This window comes from Loxodonta africana, chromosome 19 (genome assembly GCF_030014295.1).
Source record: "Loxodonta africana isolate mLoxAfr1 chromosome 19, mLoxAfr1.hap2, whole genome shotgun sequence".
In the NCBI taxonomy this organism is placed as follows: domain Eukaryota; kingdom Metazoa; phylum Chordata; class Mammalia; order Proboscidea; family Elephantidae; genus Loxodonta; species Loxodonta africana.
Window position 1 is genome coordinate 60,895,763 of NC_087360.1, and position 17,646 is coordinate 60,913,408.

Sequence of the window (17,646 nt, forward strand, 5' to 3'; positions counted from 1 at the left end):
CGCCTAACTGACTTAGAGCCAAGCCAACTGCCCTCATTCTGGCGGGAACCCAGGAGGTCAAGCCATGTTGAGCCTTCTTCTTCTGCTTTTTGGGCTTAGCGGGCTCCGGACACACTATGGTAAGTAGAAAAAGTCTTCCCCTGTTTTTTGGGGAAATGTCAGCTTTCCTCTCCCTTTGAGATCAGCGAGCCTGGGCATTCCTGGGAAGATGCTTTCTTATGGGGGCTTCAACCCTGCAAGCCCGAGCCCACTCCTATGTTGCCGCCTCCCCCAACCCAAATTCGCCTTAGATGGGTGGGAGTTATCCCACCGGTCCCGGGACTATAAGAAAGATGCGAGATCCCTTGGCTCCAGTGAAAGCCTCAGGCTCGGAGTTTCAGATCCTTCTCTGCCTACGGAAATATTCCTAAAGATATATTCTTCTTTCTATTTAAAACTCGTAAGTATAGAAAGAAGTAGGGCTTGAAGGAATTTGAAAACATGGTACCATGTAGAATGAAGAGTTTGAATTCAGGTGTGTAGGTAGAGAAGGAAGCTTTGAGGTGGCGAGTGTTCTAATAACTCGTTTTGCTCCTTGTAGATCCCGGACAACCAGGTTTACAAATCACAGTTCCAGAGAAAATAGGGTCAAATGCAAAAGAAGACTTCGTATCGCAAGTAATTCAGAACTTTCTTTTTTTTCTTGTGCTATTTGAAATAATTTGACTGTACTTCGAAGGAATTAACTTGGTGTTGTCTCCATAGCCATTGAATGGATTTTGTAGTCACGCTCAGATTTTCTGAGGTCGAAATCTTTTTTGACAATGAATCAAGATTAAAAATGCTTATTAGAAATATAGTGCAGTCCCACCAGACATAAAAGCCCCAATCCTTAACTACTGAAATCCAAATTCATTTTAGGTATTACCTCTAGTCCCTCCCCCCCACCCCACCCCCCCAAAAAAACATTTTGCAGTCGAATACATTCCAACCCACAGCGACTCCACAGGACAAAGTAGAACTGCTTCATAGGGTTTACCAAGGAACAGCTGGCAGATTTGAACTGTTGACCTTTTGGTTAGCAGCCAGAGATCTTAACCACTGCACCACCAGGGCTCCTATCTCCAGTCACTGCTTGGGAAATTAGCTAACCGATTTCAGCTAGGGATTTTTCTGTAGCTTTCACCCACTTTAGACCCTGTCCTGTGGAGGGATATGATTTCAGGGGCTTACTGTGTGGGCTGATCATAGACTTCGTGGTGTAATGCATTAGTAGTTCTGCTGCTTTATTGCAAACATACTAATAAATAGGAAGAATCCTTTTGATGCCATTTGAGATCCTTTTTGGAATCATGGTTATGCTGGTTTTTTGTTTTGTTTTGTTTTTCTTTTCAAGATTATTTGAATAGCTTCTCCTAAACTCTAGAGTAATTTCTACAGAAATGAAATTGTATTCCATCAAACATTACATCCCAATTTTTCTTTTGGGGGGAATTGATCATTAATGTTTTATGGTTATTTGAACACAGTAATTCCCTCATCAATTTATTTTTTGTTTCCCCAATACAGAGTTTTAGAGCTTAAATATCTAATTATGCTATTATTTCCCCCAAAGAACTATATATACCTTTCAGAATACCTTATTTTTTTTTTTTACCTTTTTAATAGAAATAAAATAATGAGTATACTTCTTAACAAGGTCCTTTAAGAGAATTCTACATCAAAACTGCAAACATATTACAGGACTCCTGATTATACTTGAAGAAGTAAATATAGACTCTCTTTTAGGATTATCTTCAACCCAGGCATTACAATGTCCTTATAAGATAATAATTCAATGTAAGTGATGACAGCAGAAAAAAATAAACATCAGAATTAGACACCTAATAACATAAGGTCCATGAAGGCAGAACTTTTTCTATTTTTTCTTAACTTTTGTATCTCCAGTGCCTAGAACTGTGCCTGATATGTAGTGAAATTACTAAAATTATAATACACAATATAGAAAAATTATATAGGGAATTAATAAAATGTTGTAGATGGAAAAAAATTCTGCATGGAACTTCAAGATATAAAAAACAGACTCGTGGAGTTTTCCTTAGATATCTAGTGCTGCTATGAGGGAAATACAAGTGGATGGCTTTAACAAACAGAAATGTATTCTCTCACAATCTAGGAGGCTTCAAGTCTGACTTCAGAGAGCTCGCTCTAGTGGAAGGGTTTCTCTCTCTGTTGACGCGTGGAGGAAGGCCCTCGTCTCTTTAGCTTCTGCTTCCTGGTTCCTTGGAGATAGATGTCCATGTGTCTTGGCATCTATCTTACCTATCTCTCCTCTGCTGGCCTGTTTGATCTCTTTTACACCTTAAAACAGATTGACTCAAAATGCACCCCACACTAATCCTGCCTCATTAACATAACACAACACCTGTTTCCAAATGGGATTATAACAGCAGGCGTAGAGGTTAGGATTTTCAACACATATTTTGGGGGGACATAATTCTAGCCATAGCACTTAAAAAAAATAAGTTACTGATTATCAGTTAAATAGTAGAAGAGGGGAAGAGAAATTTGGTGAATTTGTGGATCTAATGAAATTGCCAAGACTTAGCAAAGGAAAAAAATAAAGTAAAATATGAAAGAAAAGAGAACAGGATGATAGATTTAAATGTTCAAATATACATCTTATTGTCTTTTCTGAAAAAGAGCAATCTGTGAAGGGAGAATATTAGAAGGGTTAATAAATGATAATTGATATGAGAGGCGCCATTTTTTTTTCCTTCCATGAGGATATCCAATTGACTCAGCCTCATCATGTATTGAAATATCAATCCTTTCCCTACATCTCTGCAGTGCCATCCTCATAATTACTTGTCTGTTTTCTATATTTGTGAAAATTATCTTGGCTATTCTTCACCAAATGTGTCTTCATATAAACTTAAAATAATTGTCTACACCCACAAAATGATTTATTGGGATTTTGGTTGGATTTGCAATGGATTTATAGATCAATTTGGGAAGAAATTATATTTTTCCAGTAAACAAAAAAAAAACCAAACCCATTACCGTCGAGTCGATTCCGACTCATAGTAACCCTATAGGACAGAGTAGAACTGCCCCTTATAGTTTCCAAGGAGCACCTGGCGGATTTGAACTGCCAAACCTTTTGGTTAAGCCACTATTCTACCAGGGTTTCCAGTACTAAGTACCTGTTCCAATCAAGGAATGAGGTACATTCTGTCAGTAAATTAAGAGTCCTTTAATTTCTTTTAGTATTACATAATAGTTTTCTTTATAGTGTCTTAAAGATCCTTTGTCAATATATTAAGGATTGTATGTTTTTTGATACTACTGTGAATGGTATGGTTTTTAAGATGTCATTTTCTACTAGGATTTTCTGACGGTATTTACTATTATTACTGATTTTTGAAAGTTGGCTTCATATATAACTATGTTGCTAAATTCATTTATTAATTTAAAAATAAATTAAATCAATATGTAGACTATACAAACATAGAAGAGATAAAACGTATAACTGCCATATATACTATTATACTTCAGTAAATAAATTATTCAATATTTTTAATAACTTTTTCTATTTAATTACATATTTCAAGCTATATCCTGTCTATTCTAAAAACTGTTTTATGGTCACCTTAATCTTTATTAAGCCAACATAATTACTGCATGAAAATTCTTTGACTTTCAGGTCAGATTGTTCCGTAGAATAAATTAATTAACAAAGAATTGCACAAGTGATATAATTATATATTTGTTAATTTAATATGAACTCCAATATTTTAACAAATCCAATGAAAATAATGATGTCCACATTGAATTCCAATTTTTAAACTTCATAATTATGTAACTTAAAATGAAATTTCAGTACCATTAATCTAAACTGATGGTTGACCTTGGTGATATTCTCAATTCACTTTGTGTTTTCTATATGCTCTCATGTCAGGTGTTTTACAACCTATTAATTGAAGGGAAAACATACACTGTGAACCTCACACAAAAGTATGTAACAGTTTCTCTGCTTTATTTATGAATAGTGTTTGTAATCTAGCAATAATAACTTCATTTGGAAATGTTTATAATTACTGCTTTTTCATTTACCTCATAATTTCTCTTATCATTTCTAAATCTTTCAAAGGCTGCATAGCGAATGCTGACAGATTGAATTCCTAGCATGTGTTCCCATCTTCTTTTTTAACAGCACCAAACTTCCATTTGAATTTCTGTTTGTTAGAAATACAACAAGGCATGAATGAAAATGCAATGAATATGTTTCTGAGTTTTTCATTTTAATTAGAAAAAGTCTTCAGCAAATATAAAGAATTCAGTAAGTACCCATATACTTTAAGTATCAAACAATTTATACACTACAGACAAAGCATTTTTGTTTAATATAGAGATAATCGAAAGACATTAAATAAAGATGACATACGGGAAAACAAAAGTTTGAATGGCAGTCCCATTCTCTGACTCAACCCAATCAAATAGAGCATATCATCAGAGAAGCACCAGCCATTTACACAGCAGCATTTAAAAAAAAAAAATCAATACGTTTGTTGCAAAATATTAATGAAGTACTGACAAATATAGCATCATAATTAAATTTTGGGGTCTGCTCAAAACTATAACCATACTAAAATGTCAAGTTTTTTATATTTTATGTACAGCAAATGACAATATAGCAAGTACTAATACGGGGGGAAAAAAGGCATAGAATGCTACATTCGTTGTAGAGTGTTTTAGTAGCCCCTGCTGTTGAGGCACGAGGCCTCTGTGACTGTTGTTACTGGTTTGTACCACTCCCTGTGGCCAGTCTCGCAGCTATGTTGTTATCTGGTTAGTTTTGTTGCAGGCCAAGGCTCCTCAGCTTGGGACTAAGCCCTGCCTAGGTTCTGGCCTTCTCCTGACCAGGAATGACCAGGAGAAGAGGCTCAGAGGTTCCACATGAACAAAGGTTTATTAGCGGCAGAAAGAAAGCAGAGGCTTCTAACCTCTTTTCCCCAGAACAAAGGTTTAACTGGGGCCTGTACAGGTTTGGAAACGCTGGTGGCGTAGTGGTTAAGAGCTATGGCTGGTAACCGAAAGGTCAGCAGATTGAGTCTACCAGGTGCTCCTTGGAAACCCTGTGGGGCAGTTGTGCTCTGCTCTATAGGGTCACTGAGTCAGAATCGTCTGGGTGGTAGTGGTGTATTTTTTTTTTTTTTTTTTACTAATGCCGGTGAGCATTTCTGAGTAATATTCAGCCATACAGCACGGGCTTTCATCTGAAAGTCAGTAGCTACATCTTAAAGACTGGTTGTTGTTCTGTGTTCATTTCTAGATATTAATAATTTTCACATTTAAGTTAGTTTTAATACTACATTGATTTGTGCTTATGTTTTAACTTTTCACATATGTATATCGAGAGTGGGGACTTTTTTTTTTTCCTTCCCCATTAGTATCCACTTCATTAATTTATGATCACTTTTTCTTTTCCTTCAATAGTCTCAATTTTAAAAAGTTTAAATTTATATTATTTTTCCCCTATTGCTTTTCTTTCATTGTATCAGTCTTTATCATTTCTTGATACTACTTGGAAAGCCCTTGATCTTTCCTATCACTAATCATTCTTGTCTGTATTATTTCTGTTTTTCAACCCATCTGTTTGATAGCTTTACTAACAAATACATATTTTTACATTAATACTTCTAATTGGTTATATATATATACATAAAACCTTTTTCCTGTCCCATGTTGCCAAAAGACCTCCTTAGCTTTTTGGAATATGTTTATCATATTTATTTTAAATTTCTCTTGTGTTTATCCTATGTCATTGCTTCCTCTAAACATATTTTTATTTTGTTTTATTTAGAGTTCTTGTGCATCTAGAATATATCCTAACTTCTCTTCTCCTCATGAGCTTATTTTTCTTCCTTTGAGGCAATCTGCTTTTGGCTAATTGATGTACTTTTGATAATGGGTGCAAATACATCACATGATTTTGGAGAAGGCATGCCCAGGGCAGGGATTAGACAGGGCTCCTATACTTAAAACTACAACTTCTAGTCCTCTCTTCCAGGGTGTCTCCTCATATGCAGACAGCTTCCAGTTCCTTAAATCTAGGCACTGTTGTTGGTTTTTTTTTTTTTTTTTTTCCAGTTCCTTAAATCTAGGCACTGTTGTTGGTTTTTTTTTTTTTTTCCCCCCGGTTCCTTAAATCTAGGCACCGTTTTTGTCCTACTTTTTTACTAGGGACTGGAATAAATAAAGGCTTGGATTTAACTTAACCCTATCTCATTTTTTTTTTATCTCATCAAGGATACCCCAATTCTCTATTATTACCTTATCACTTCTGCAATTCAGCCATGTTGCACAGAAGAGGGCAGGAAACAATTTAGAAGTCTAGGCTCTAGGATCCTGCTGTGCTTCTGTACTCATTGTTTTGTGTAGGGGGATGGCTTGAGTTACCTACTTTCCTCCTTCCTTCCTTTCCTTTCTCCCTCCTTCCCTCCCTTCGTTTTTCTCTCTCCTTCCCTTTAATTTTTGCCTATTCCTCCTCCTCCTAGTTCTCTTTCTCTCTTTCTTTTCTGTTGTGGCCCAAGAACTCTATGTGTGCTACATTTATCATTATACATTTCTAAATATTTCATAATTTGAATTCCTTTTTGAACATAGGTTTTTTTTTTATGTTTAGTTGTCTGTTACATAAAATATGTTTTTCAGAACCGTGTTTCTGTTAATGTGTTGCCATTTTTTTAATATCATGCTCAGAGTTCATGGTTTGTATGATTATGTATTGATTCTTTTAATTAATTAAGGGTTGTTTTTGGAGTAACAAATTTACATTTTTGTAAATGTTCCACATGTGTTTGAAACAATATTTTTTATTTCTTATGAACAAGGGTCTCTTTTGCTTTCTTGCCAAGTTTGTGAATAGTATTCAAGTTGTATTACTGTCTCACTTATTTTTTATCTGTTTAATCAAGTAGTTTCTAAGACGTGTGTTGGAATTTCCCACTAGATGGGTGATTTGTCCATTTATATTGTCTTTTCTCACCTTTTGTTTAATATAACTTGAGATATCGTAATTGTAAAGAGCAATACTATTATACTTTCCTAGTGAAATTATTTCGATATTCATACTATTTGTGTATTTAATGTTACATTTCTTATCACATTGCCTGATACTGCTGTTGCTATATCTGCTTGTTTTATTTTAGTAATACTTGCTGATAAATGTTTTATGTTTTGAATTTTAACTTTTTCTGGAGCAGTTTAATGAAAACACCTAAAAAGATGTTAGCTGAAATTATGTCTGTATCTATGTATCATCATCTATTATTTATTTATCTATAACTTGGGAGCATCTTTCTTTAAATTTTATCTAAACTCTATCCCTTTCAATCTTCCATGTTATTACTGCCCAATTCTAACTTGTTCTTTAAATCAAAAGTAGTTATAATTTTCAATTCCGAATACTATGTCCATCAGATATTTGATTTTTCTTATCCCAGTTCACAAACTGAAGAGACTATTTTTACCTCCATGCTCTTTATGAAGCCCTGGTGGCATAGTGGTTAAATGCTACGGCTGCTAACCATAAGGGTCGGCAGTTCGAATCCACCAGGTGCTTCCCGGAAACTCTATGGGGCAGTTCTACCCTATCCTATAGGGTCACTATGAGTCAGAATCCACTCGACGGCACTGGGTGTGTGTGTGGTGTACATTATACCTTCCTCTCCCTAAGGGACCTCTCATCAACTTTCTCTCATATTTACAAATACTTTTTAAAATGTGTGATATTCACTTACGCTGTTGACTTGATGTTATAAGCATATAACTATTTAATTCAGGCATTCCTCTGAATGTTTGTAATGTATTAGTAAGGAAAATAGATGAAAAGCTCTCTGATTTTTGGAACTTGCAAACTTGTGGGTTGCGACCAACAATAATGGAATGAATAAGTATATTAGGAAGAATCTTAAGAGATGATAAATACTATGGGAAAAAAAACAGAGCAAGATATGTTTTGGCCTTCCATGATTTTGAGTTAGGAGAGTTGCAATTTTAAATAGTCCAGTTAGGCCTAATTGAGAATGCATCATTTCAGATAATTTTAGTTAGGTCAGGGAATGAACTGTGTTGAAGAATTCTTGAGGCCAAACTTTCGAAACTAAGTTTTGAGTGAAATTTATATATTCTGATAAATACAATAAAACAAATTTATTTTTCCTAAAGCTTTAGGAAACAGTATGTCTTTTCCCTCATTAATATTAGTTTCTCTTTGTGTTACAGAAATTTTCTACCCCATAATTTTAGGGTTTATGGTTACAATTACTCAGAAATTATGCAACCTCTTATCCAAAAGTTTAAGGTGAGCATTTAATTTGTCTGTATTTTAGCTTTGGCATCTGCGATTTTTTTTAGGGGCCACGTGCTACTAGTGTAGAAAGGCTTGGAGTTTTATTTTGTTTTAGATTAAAAAAAATAAATTTAACCATTTCTGGCAGCAACCAGTTATTGTTAATGCCTGCCCTGAGTTAGCACTAATACACGGATCCTGTTAACATGATGAAATTAAAGCAAGTGTGGTTCTATATTTTTAAAAGAAATTACTTCCAGGATGAATAGCTATATTCTTATGAGGCAGTAAGACATGAACATATAAAGTTCATAATTAGAGTGAAGAACAAGGACTTGAATCAGTAAAAAACGAAGTCTCTGAAGAGATGGGGAATCAAAGCCACATCTGGAGAATATTCAAGGACAAAATAACAACACTATGAAACTGCATAGGTATTTAGGGGAAATAAAAGATTTAAAAATTTTCTGTCTTTTGGAGATTTATGCAGTGCAGTGCTATTTACAATTTTAGAATGAAAGAAGGAATGTGGATAGATTCACAAGGAATTCTCATTTCAGAAATATCAGTTGTTTTACTCTGTCCTATCGATTGCTGTTAGTCCAAGTTGTGTTAATTAGCTCTATGCAGTGAAAGGAGCCCTAGTGGCTAACCAAAAGTTTAGCAGTTTGAGTCTACCAGCTGGTCCTTGGAAACCCTATGGGGCAGTTGTACTCTGCCCTATAGGGACACAATGAGTTGGAATCAACTTGACAGCAATGGGTTTTTGTATGCAATGAAACAGCTAGTACTCTGAAATTCAAGCATTTTATCAGGTGATAAAATATTAACTGAAAAAATATTAGATATTGTCACACTTGCTGTGAGCTTTTCCCAAGGAAAGAATATAAATCATAAAGATACTCAGGCATTTTCTCTCACTTCACAAATTACTAATATTACTTTTCATTGTGTTTCCTCTACTCCAGCCTTTGCTTTCATTGAGTCATAGGGATCCTATAGGACAGAGTAGAACTACCCCATAGAGTTAACTTTATTATGGCATCAAAAAATTCACATTTTGCAGTTGTTCATTGCTCATAAGTATATGATAAAGGATAAAGGTTCTTCATGACAATGTGCCAAATTCTATTTTCATGCATGGCTAGCTTACCAGACCTTGTATATAATGATAATATAGTGATAATTTTGTTGTTGTCCCATGCCTTTGAGTTGGCTACAACACGTAGCAACCCCACATACAAGAGATGGAAACACTGCCCAATCCTGCGCCATCCTCACAGTCATTGTTCTGCTTGAGCCACTGTTTAGGGTCTTCCGCTTTTTGTCTGAACCTCTACTTCTCCAAGCATGATGCCTTTCTCTGGGGACTGGCTCCTCCTGATACAATGCCCAAAGTACGTGAGACAAAGTCTCGACATCTTTGCTTCTACGGAACATTCTGGCTGTACTTCTTGGTCAACACCATAATTCAGAGCCGTCGATTCTTCTTCAGTCTTCCTTATACATTCTCCAGTTTTCACATGCATATGAAGCAACAGAAATACCATGCTTGTGTCAGGCACACCTTAGTCCTCCAAGTGACATTTTGGCTTTTTAACACTTTAAAGAGATCTTTTGCAGCAGATTTGTCCAATGCAATACATATTTTGATTTTTTGACTGATATTTTCATGGACATTGATTGTGGATCCAAAGAAAATGAAATGCTTGACAATTTCAATGTTTTCTCCATTTATCATGATGTTGCTTATTGGTCCAGTTGTGAGGATTTTTGTTTAATGTTGAAGTGCAATCTGTACTGAAGGCTGTAGATTTTGATCTTCATCAGTAAGTGCTTCAAGTCCTCTTCACTTTCAGCAAGCAAGGTTGTGTCATCTGCATATTGCAAATTGTTAATGAGCCTTCCTCTGATCTTGATGCCACATTCTTCTTCATATAGTCCAGCCTCTTGGATTATTTGCTCAGCATACAGACTAAGTGTGGTGAAAGGATGCAACCCTGATGCACAATTTTCCTGACTTTAAGTCACGCAGCATTCCCTTGTTCTATTTGGACAACTGCCTCTTGATTTATGTATAGGTTCCTTATAAGCACAATTAAGTGTTCTGGAATTCCCATTCTTCGCAATGTTATCCATAATTTGTTATGATCCACACAGTCAAATACCTTTGCATAGTCAATAAAACACAGGTAAACATCCTTCTGGTATTCTCTGCTTTCAGCCAAGATCCATCTGACATCAGCAATGATATCCCTAGTTCCACATTCTCTTCTGAATCTGGCTTGAATTTCGGCAGTTCGCTGTCAATGTATGGCTGCAATCACTTTTGAATGATCTTCGGCAACATTTTACTTGTGTGTGATGTTAATGATATTATTCGATAATTTCCACATTCTGTTAGATCACTTCTCTTTGGAATGGGCACAAATGTGGATCTCTTTCAGCTGGCTGGCCAGGTAGCTGTCTTCCAAACTTCTTGGCATAGATGAGTGAGCATCTCCAGTGCTGAATCTGTTTGTTGAAACATTTCAATTGGTATTCCATCAATTTCTGCAGCCTTATTTTTCGTCAGTGTGTTCAGTGAAGCTTGGATTTCTTCCTTCAGTACCGTGGGTTCTTGTTCACATGCTACCTCCTGAAATGAATGAATGCTAAGCAAATTCTTTTTAGTACAGTGACTCTATATATTCCTTCATCTTCTCTTGATGCTTCCTGCATGCTTCATTATTTTCACCGTAGAATCCTTGAATATTGCAACTCAAGGCTTGAATTTTTTCTTCAGTTCTTTCAACTTGAAAAGTGCTGATCATGTTCTTCCCTTTTGTTTTTTTTAACTTCAGGTCTTTGCACATTTCATCACAATATTTTTCTTTGTCTTCTCGAGCTGCCCTTTAAAATCTTCTGTTCAGGTCTTTTACATCATCATTTCTTCCATTTGCTGTAGGTACTCTGTGTTCAAGAGCAAGTTTCAGAGTCTTTTCTGTCATCCCTTTTGGTCTTTTCTTTCTTTCCTGTCTTTTCAATGACCTCATGCTTTCTTCATGTATAGTGTCATTGATGCCCTTCCACAAGTCATCTGGTCTTCAGTCATTAGTGTTCGATGTGTCAAATCTGTTGATATGACTTCTAAATTCAGGTGGAATATACTCAAAGTCATCTTTTGGCCCTTGTGAACTTGCTCTAATTTTCTTCTCCTTCAGATTGAACTTGCATATGAGCAATTGGTGGTCTGTTCCACAGTTGGTCCCTGGTCTTGTTCTGATTGATGATATTGAGCTTCTCCATTGGCTCTTACCACAGATGTAGTAGATTTGAATCCTCTGTATTCCATCTGGCAAGGTCCATGTGTATAGTCGCTGTTCATGTTGTTGAAAACAGTTATTTGCAATGACGAAATCATTGGTCTTGCAAAATTCTGTCATGCAATCTCTGGTTTCGTTTCTATCACCAAGGTCATACACTCCATCTACCAGTCCTTTGTTTCCAACTTCTACATTTCAATCACCAGTAAATATCAGTGCATTTTGATTGTATGTTTGATCAATTTCAGGCTGCAGTAGTTGGTAAAAATCTTCATTTTCTTCGTCTTTAGCCTTAGTGGTTGGTGTGTAAATTTGAATAATAGTCGTATTAACTGGTCTTTGTAGGCATATGGATATTATCCTATCCTATTACTGACAAGATCTTGAAATGTTCTTTTTGACGATGAATGCAATGCCATTGCTCTTCAAGATGTCATTCCCAGCATAGTAGACTCCATGATTGCCTGATTCAAAATGACCAATACCAGCCGATTTCTACTCATTAATGCCTAGAATATTGATGTTTATGCCTTCCATTTCATTTTTGATGATTTTCAGTTTTCTTAGATTCATACTTCATATGTTCCATATTCTGATTATTAATGGATGTTTGCACCTGTTTCTTCTTATTTTGATTTGTGCCACATCATCAAATGAAGGTCCTGAAAGCTTGACTCCATCCACATCATTAAGGTTGATTCTACTTTGAGGACACAGCTCCTTCCCAGTCTATTTTGAGCACCTTCCAGCCTGAGGGGCTCATGTTCTGGTCCTATATCAGACTATATTCACTGCTATTCATAAAGTTTTCACTGGTCAGTTTTTTCAGAAGTAGAGTACCAGGTCCTTCTTTCTAGTCTGTCTTAGTCTGGAAGCTCTGCTGAAACCTGTAGAGCATGGGTTATACTGTTGGACTTTGAAATATCTGTGACAAAGCTTCCAGCGTCAGAGTAAGATATATGCTACCACAGTATGACAAACTGACAGATGATTGGTGAAATGATAAAGCAGAACAGAAGTATCATCAGATATTTCAAACAACAACAACAAAAAGATAATTTTAGTTGTTTAAAATATCTGATTATACTTCTGCTATCTCCTGCTTTATTTTTCTGACTCCCATTAATTTCAATCTCGGGGTAAGACTCAATGAAAATTTTTTGCATTTAGAATTTATTCAAGCATTCGTAATTTTTTTATCAATTCACTTTAGAAGGAACTTTTCTCTATGATTTTCTCTGTCTCATTTGGAAAATTAAAAGGAAAGCATATGAAAAATATTACACTTAGATGCACTTCACCTTGATCTAATGATTGACAATGTTATGCTTCATCAATAAAAGAGGCAAGAATATAAAAATTCACTCATTGTCTTTGAATCCATGAAAAAATACTGCAGACAGCCTATGCATCTCTAATGATGACATAGAAGTATTTTTTAAACCGTGAGCAATGAGTATTGGACAAAGATGCATATATATATACACATGCATATAAAACTCCCAGAGATATGAAAGATATTATCATTCATAAACCTTACTTTTAGGTATACTAATTTTGTCTTTTTTTTTTCCTCCCCCCAGAATCTCTGCAACTACCAAGGTCATATTGAAGGTTTTCCAAATTCTGTTGTGACCATTAGTACCTGTTCTGGACTAAGGTTTTGACATTGTTTATTAAGTACAAAACAGAATGTTTATTTGAAGTTTTTCTCTTGACTTTATAAATCTCAGGGGTCTCTTGAGTGGAGGCATGCATACTAGGGCAATACTACTATTCATGGGAAAGCACAAAATGAGGAATCATGTTATGATGCCAACATTATCCTGGATTGTCTGGAAACTATGACATATTAATAGCTGGGTCAATGTCAGGCATATTACAATTGTGTACCATTCAGTAAGTGTGTGGAAACCCTCTTCCTCTATATTTCCTATTTTATTCTCTGAGGGAAAGACTGAAAATAACCTTAAGGATTCTAACATCACTCCATGGCATTTCAGTGACTTAAAGAATGTATTTTGTTGTTGGAATTTCTAGGGGGTTAATACAGTTTGAGAATATCAGCTATGGAATTGAACCACTAGAGACTTCATCTGGATTTGAGCATGTAATATATCCTGTAAAGAATAAGAATGCAAGCTATTCTTTATATACCAAGATGGATAATGAACCAAGTCAACTTTCCCGTAAAATTCCAAGGGTCAAGGTATGTGAATAATTGAAACAATTGCATAGTATATTCATATAATAACACAGTTTATTTTGCCACATTTACCTAGTATATAATTTTCTAAGGTGTAGACTGAAATATATATGATATAATAGCCATGCAGTGCCTTATTTTTCCCCTAGTTGCTATTTTCAAACATGGTTTCTTTTTAAATCTACCTTCCTGATAATATAATTAAATCTCCTTACTTTCTAGGCACTATAAACCATTAACTTTCAGTCCATTACAGTTTAAAACTAAAATCTTATAGCCAGTTTATAGCTATTTTTCTTCCCCACTATATCCCAGCCTGTTGTTTTGAAGGATCTAAACTGGGGTGAGAAATTGTATAATATTTCACTCTTTCCACCTTGACATCTTGAAATGGAGCACAATATGAGCTGCTCTTCCCTGTCTACAGCTTCTCTAGGAGTTTTAGATATTTTCAATCACTTCATATGCATGCAAAGGTTAGACAATGAATAAGGAAGACCAAAGAATTGGGTTGACATTTTTCACTGACCTTCTACCTTACCAAATTGGTTGACAAGATGAGTTGACACAGTGGCTGCAGCAATGGGCTCAAGCATAGCAACAATTGTGAGGATGGTGCAAGGCCAGGCAGTATTTTGCTCTGTAGTAGATAGTGTCCCTATGAGTTCGAACCAACTGAAAGCACATAACAACAACGAGCTTTAGCAGAAGGACAGAGAAGGTAGAATAAGCATGACAGAAATATTTTGATCTAATGCACACCTAAGGAGCTCTGTTGGCACAACAATTAAGTAACTGGGCTGCTAACTGAAAGGTTGGTGTATCAAACCTGGGTGCAGGAGAAAGACCTGGCGATCTGCCTTTGTATAATTGCAGCCAAGAAAATGCTCTGAGGCAGTTCTACTCTGTCACATGGGTCGCAGTGAGTTGCAATGGACTCTACGGTACCTGAAAATAACGCTTCCATTGGGTTACTGGGGTGTTAGTGATGAGCATTATTTCTCTTCTTAGTCTAGCACACTTCAGCAGGGACATTCCCACTCTGATGGTGTGGGCAGCTTCAGCAAGCCTCCTGCCTTCAGAAATCTCCATACCATAAGCAAATATTACTTCCTAAACTTCATAAAACTCTCTCTGAAGTTGCAGGAACATAGCTCAAAATATGCTATATGTTCAATATATTCTACTTCTCTCTGAAAACAGAATCGACAAGAGTCTAAGGAACGTCCAGCTCCCCTAGTATTGAGGCAGAACTAGGTGAACAGTCTTCTCTTCATGTAGTTACTAGCCACCTATATGAGTGATACTCATAGATACCTATCTGTCTCACTTTTGTGCCTCACTCACACACACATGCACACACACCCTCTTTAAATGGCTTTGCTTTTTAAATTAAATTCTCTATTTTAGTGATGTTGATATAGAGAAATAAAAGCAGTTTTTATTGTTGTTGTTAGGTGCTGTTGAGTCACCTCCAACTTATAGTGACCCACACAACTGAACAAAACATTGCCGGACCTGTGCCATCCTCACAATTGTTGCTATGCTTGAGCCCTTTGTTGCAGCCACCGTGTCAGCCCACTTCATTATGGGTCTTCCTCTTTTTTGATGACCCTCTACTTTACCAGGCATGATGTCCTTCTCCAGGGACTAATCCCTCCTGACAACATGTCCAAAGTATGTGAGACGTATTCTCGCCATCCTTGCTTCTAAGGAGCATTCTGGTTGTGCTTCTTCCAAGACAGATTTGTTCATTTTTTTTGCCAGTCTATGGTATATTCAATGTTCTTTGCCAACACCATAACTCAAAGGCGTCAGTTCTTCCCGTCTTCCTCATTCATTGTCCAGCTTTCCTATGTATATCAGGAGATTGAAAACACCATGGCCTGAATCAGGCACACCTTAGTCCTCAACGTAACATCTTTGCTTTTCAACACTTTAAAGAGGTCTTTTGCAGCAGATTTTCCCAGTGCAATGCATATTTTGATTTCCTTGGGTGTTGATTGTGGATGCAAGTAAAATGAAATCCTTGACAATCTCAATCTCTTCTCTGTTTATTCATGATGTTGCTCCAGTTGTGACGTCCAGTTGCGAGGATTTTTGTTTTCTTTATGGTGAGGTGTAATCCATACCAAAGGCTGTGGTCTTTGATCTTCATTAGTAAGTACCTCAAGTCCTCTTCACTTTCAGCAAGCAAGGTTGTGTCATCTGCATAACGCACATTGTTGATCAGCCTTCCTCCAATCCTGATGCCCCATTCTTCTTCATACAGTCTAGCTTCTTGGATTATTTGCTTAGCATACAGATTGAATAGGTATGGTGAAAGGATACAACCCTGACGCACACCTTTCCTGACTTTAAACCAATCAGTATCTCCCTGTTGTGTCTGAACAACTGCCTCCTGATCTATGTACAGGTTCTTCATGAGCACAATTAATAATATTTTTTTTAATAACTTTTATTAAGCTTCAAGTGAATGTTTACAAATCCAATCAGTCTGTCACATATAAGTTTACATACATCTCACTCCCTACTCCCACTTGCTCTCCCCCTCTCGAGTCAGCCCTTTCAGTCTCTCCTTTCTTGACAATTTTGCCGGCTTCCCTCTCTCTCTATCCTCCCATCCCCCCTCTAGACAAGAGTTGCCAACACAATCTCGAGTGTCCACCTGATATCATTAGCTCACTCTTCATCAGCGTCTCTCTCCCACCCACTAACCAGTCCCTTTCATTTCTGATGAGTTGTCTTCGGGGATGGTTCCTGTCCTGTGTCAACTGAAGGTCTGGGGAGCATGGCCGCCAGGATTCCTCCAGTTTCAGTCAGACCATTAAGTTTGGTCTTTTTATGAGAATTTGGGGTCTGTATCCCACTGATCTCCTGCTCCCTCAGGGGTCCTCTGCTGTGCTCCCTGTCAGGGCAGTCATCGATTGTGGCCGGGCACCAACTAGTTCTTCTGGTCTCAGGATGATGTAGGTCTCTGGTTCATGTGGCCCTTTCTGTCTCTTGGGCTCTTAGTTGTCATGTGGGCTTGGTGTTCTTCATTTTCCTTTGCTCCAGGTGGGTTGAGACCAATTGCTGCATCTTAGATGGCCGCTTGTTAGCATTTAAGACCCCAGACGCCACATTTCAAAGTGGGATGCAGAATGATTTCATAATAGAATTATTTTGCCAATTGACTTAGAAGTCCCCGCAAACCATGTTCCCCAGACCCCCGCACTTGCTCCGCTGACCTTTGAAGCATTCATTTTATCCCGGAAACTTCTTTGCTTTTGGTCCAGTCCAACTGAGCTGACCTTCCATGTATTGAGTGTTGTCTTTCCCTTCACCTAAAGCAGTTCTTATCTACTGATTAATCAATAAAAAACCCTCTCCCACCCTCCCTCCCTCCCCCCCTCGTAACCACAAAAGTATGTGTTCTTCTCAGGTTTACTATTTCTCAGGATCTTATAATAGTGGTCTTATACAATATTTGTCCTTTTGCCTCTGACTCATTTTGCTCAGCATAATGCCTTCCAGGTTCCTCCATGTTATGAAATGTTTCAGAGATTCGTCACTGTTCTTTATCGATGCGTAGTATTCCATTGTGTGAATATACCACAATTTATTTACCCATTCATCCGTAGATGGACACCTTGGTTGCTTCCAACTTTTTGCTATTGTAAACAGAGCTGCAATAAACATGGGTGTGCATATATCTGTTTGTATGAAGGCTCTTGTATCCCTAGGGTACATTCCTAGGAGTGGGATTTCTGGGTTGTATGGTAGTTCTATTTCTAACTGTTTAAGATAACACCAGATGG

At 36.8% G+C, this 17,646-nt stretch overlaps 1 protein-coding gene across 1 annotated transcript in view; it reads left to right on the forward strand.

Moving 5' to 3' along the window:
- Positions 1 to 208: 208 nt before the first annotated feature.
- The window catches only part of LOC100671947 (disintegrin and metalloproteinase domain-containing protein 2-like), a 48,507-nt gene continuing 31,069 nt past the window's right edge, over positions 209 to 17,646 (forward strand). The window contains exons 1-5 of the mRNA XM_023551090.2: positions 209 to 439; positions 3,941 to 3,996; positions 8,269 to 8,347; positions 13,224 to 13,300; positions 13,681 to 13,849. Coding sequence (XP_023406858.2) covers positions 209 to 439; positions 3,941 to 3,996; positions 8,269 to 8,347; positions 13,224 to 13,300; positions 13,681 to 13,849 — 612 coding nt within the window. The remainder of the gene's footprint in view (positions 440 to 3,940; positions 3,997 to 8,268; positions 8,348 to 13,223; positions 13,301 to 13,680; positions 13,850 to 17,646) is intronic.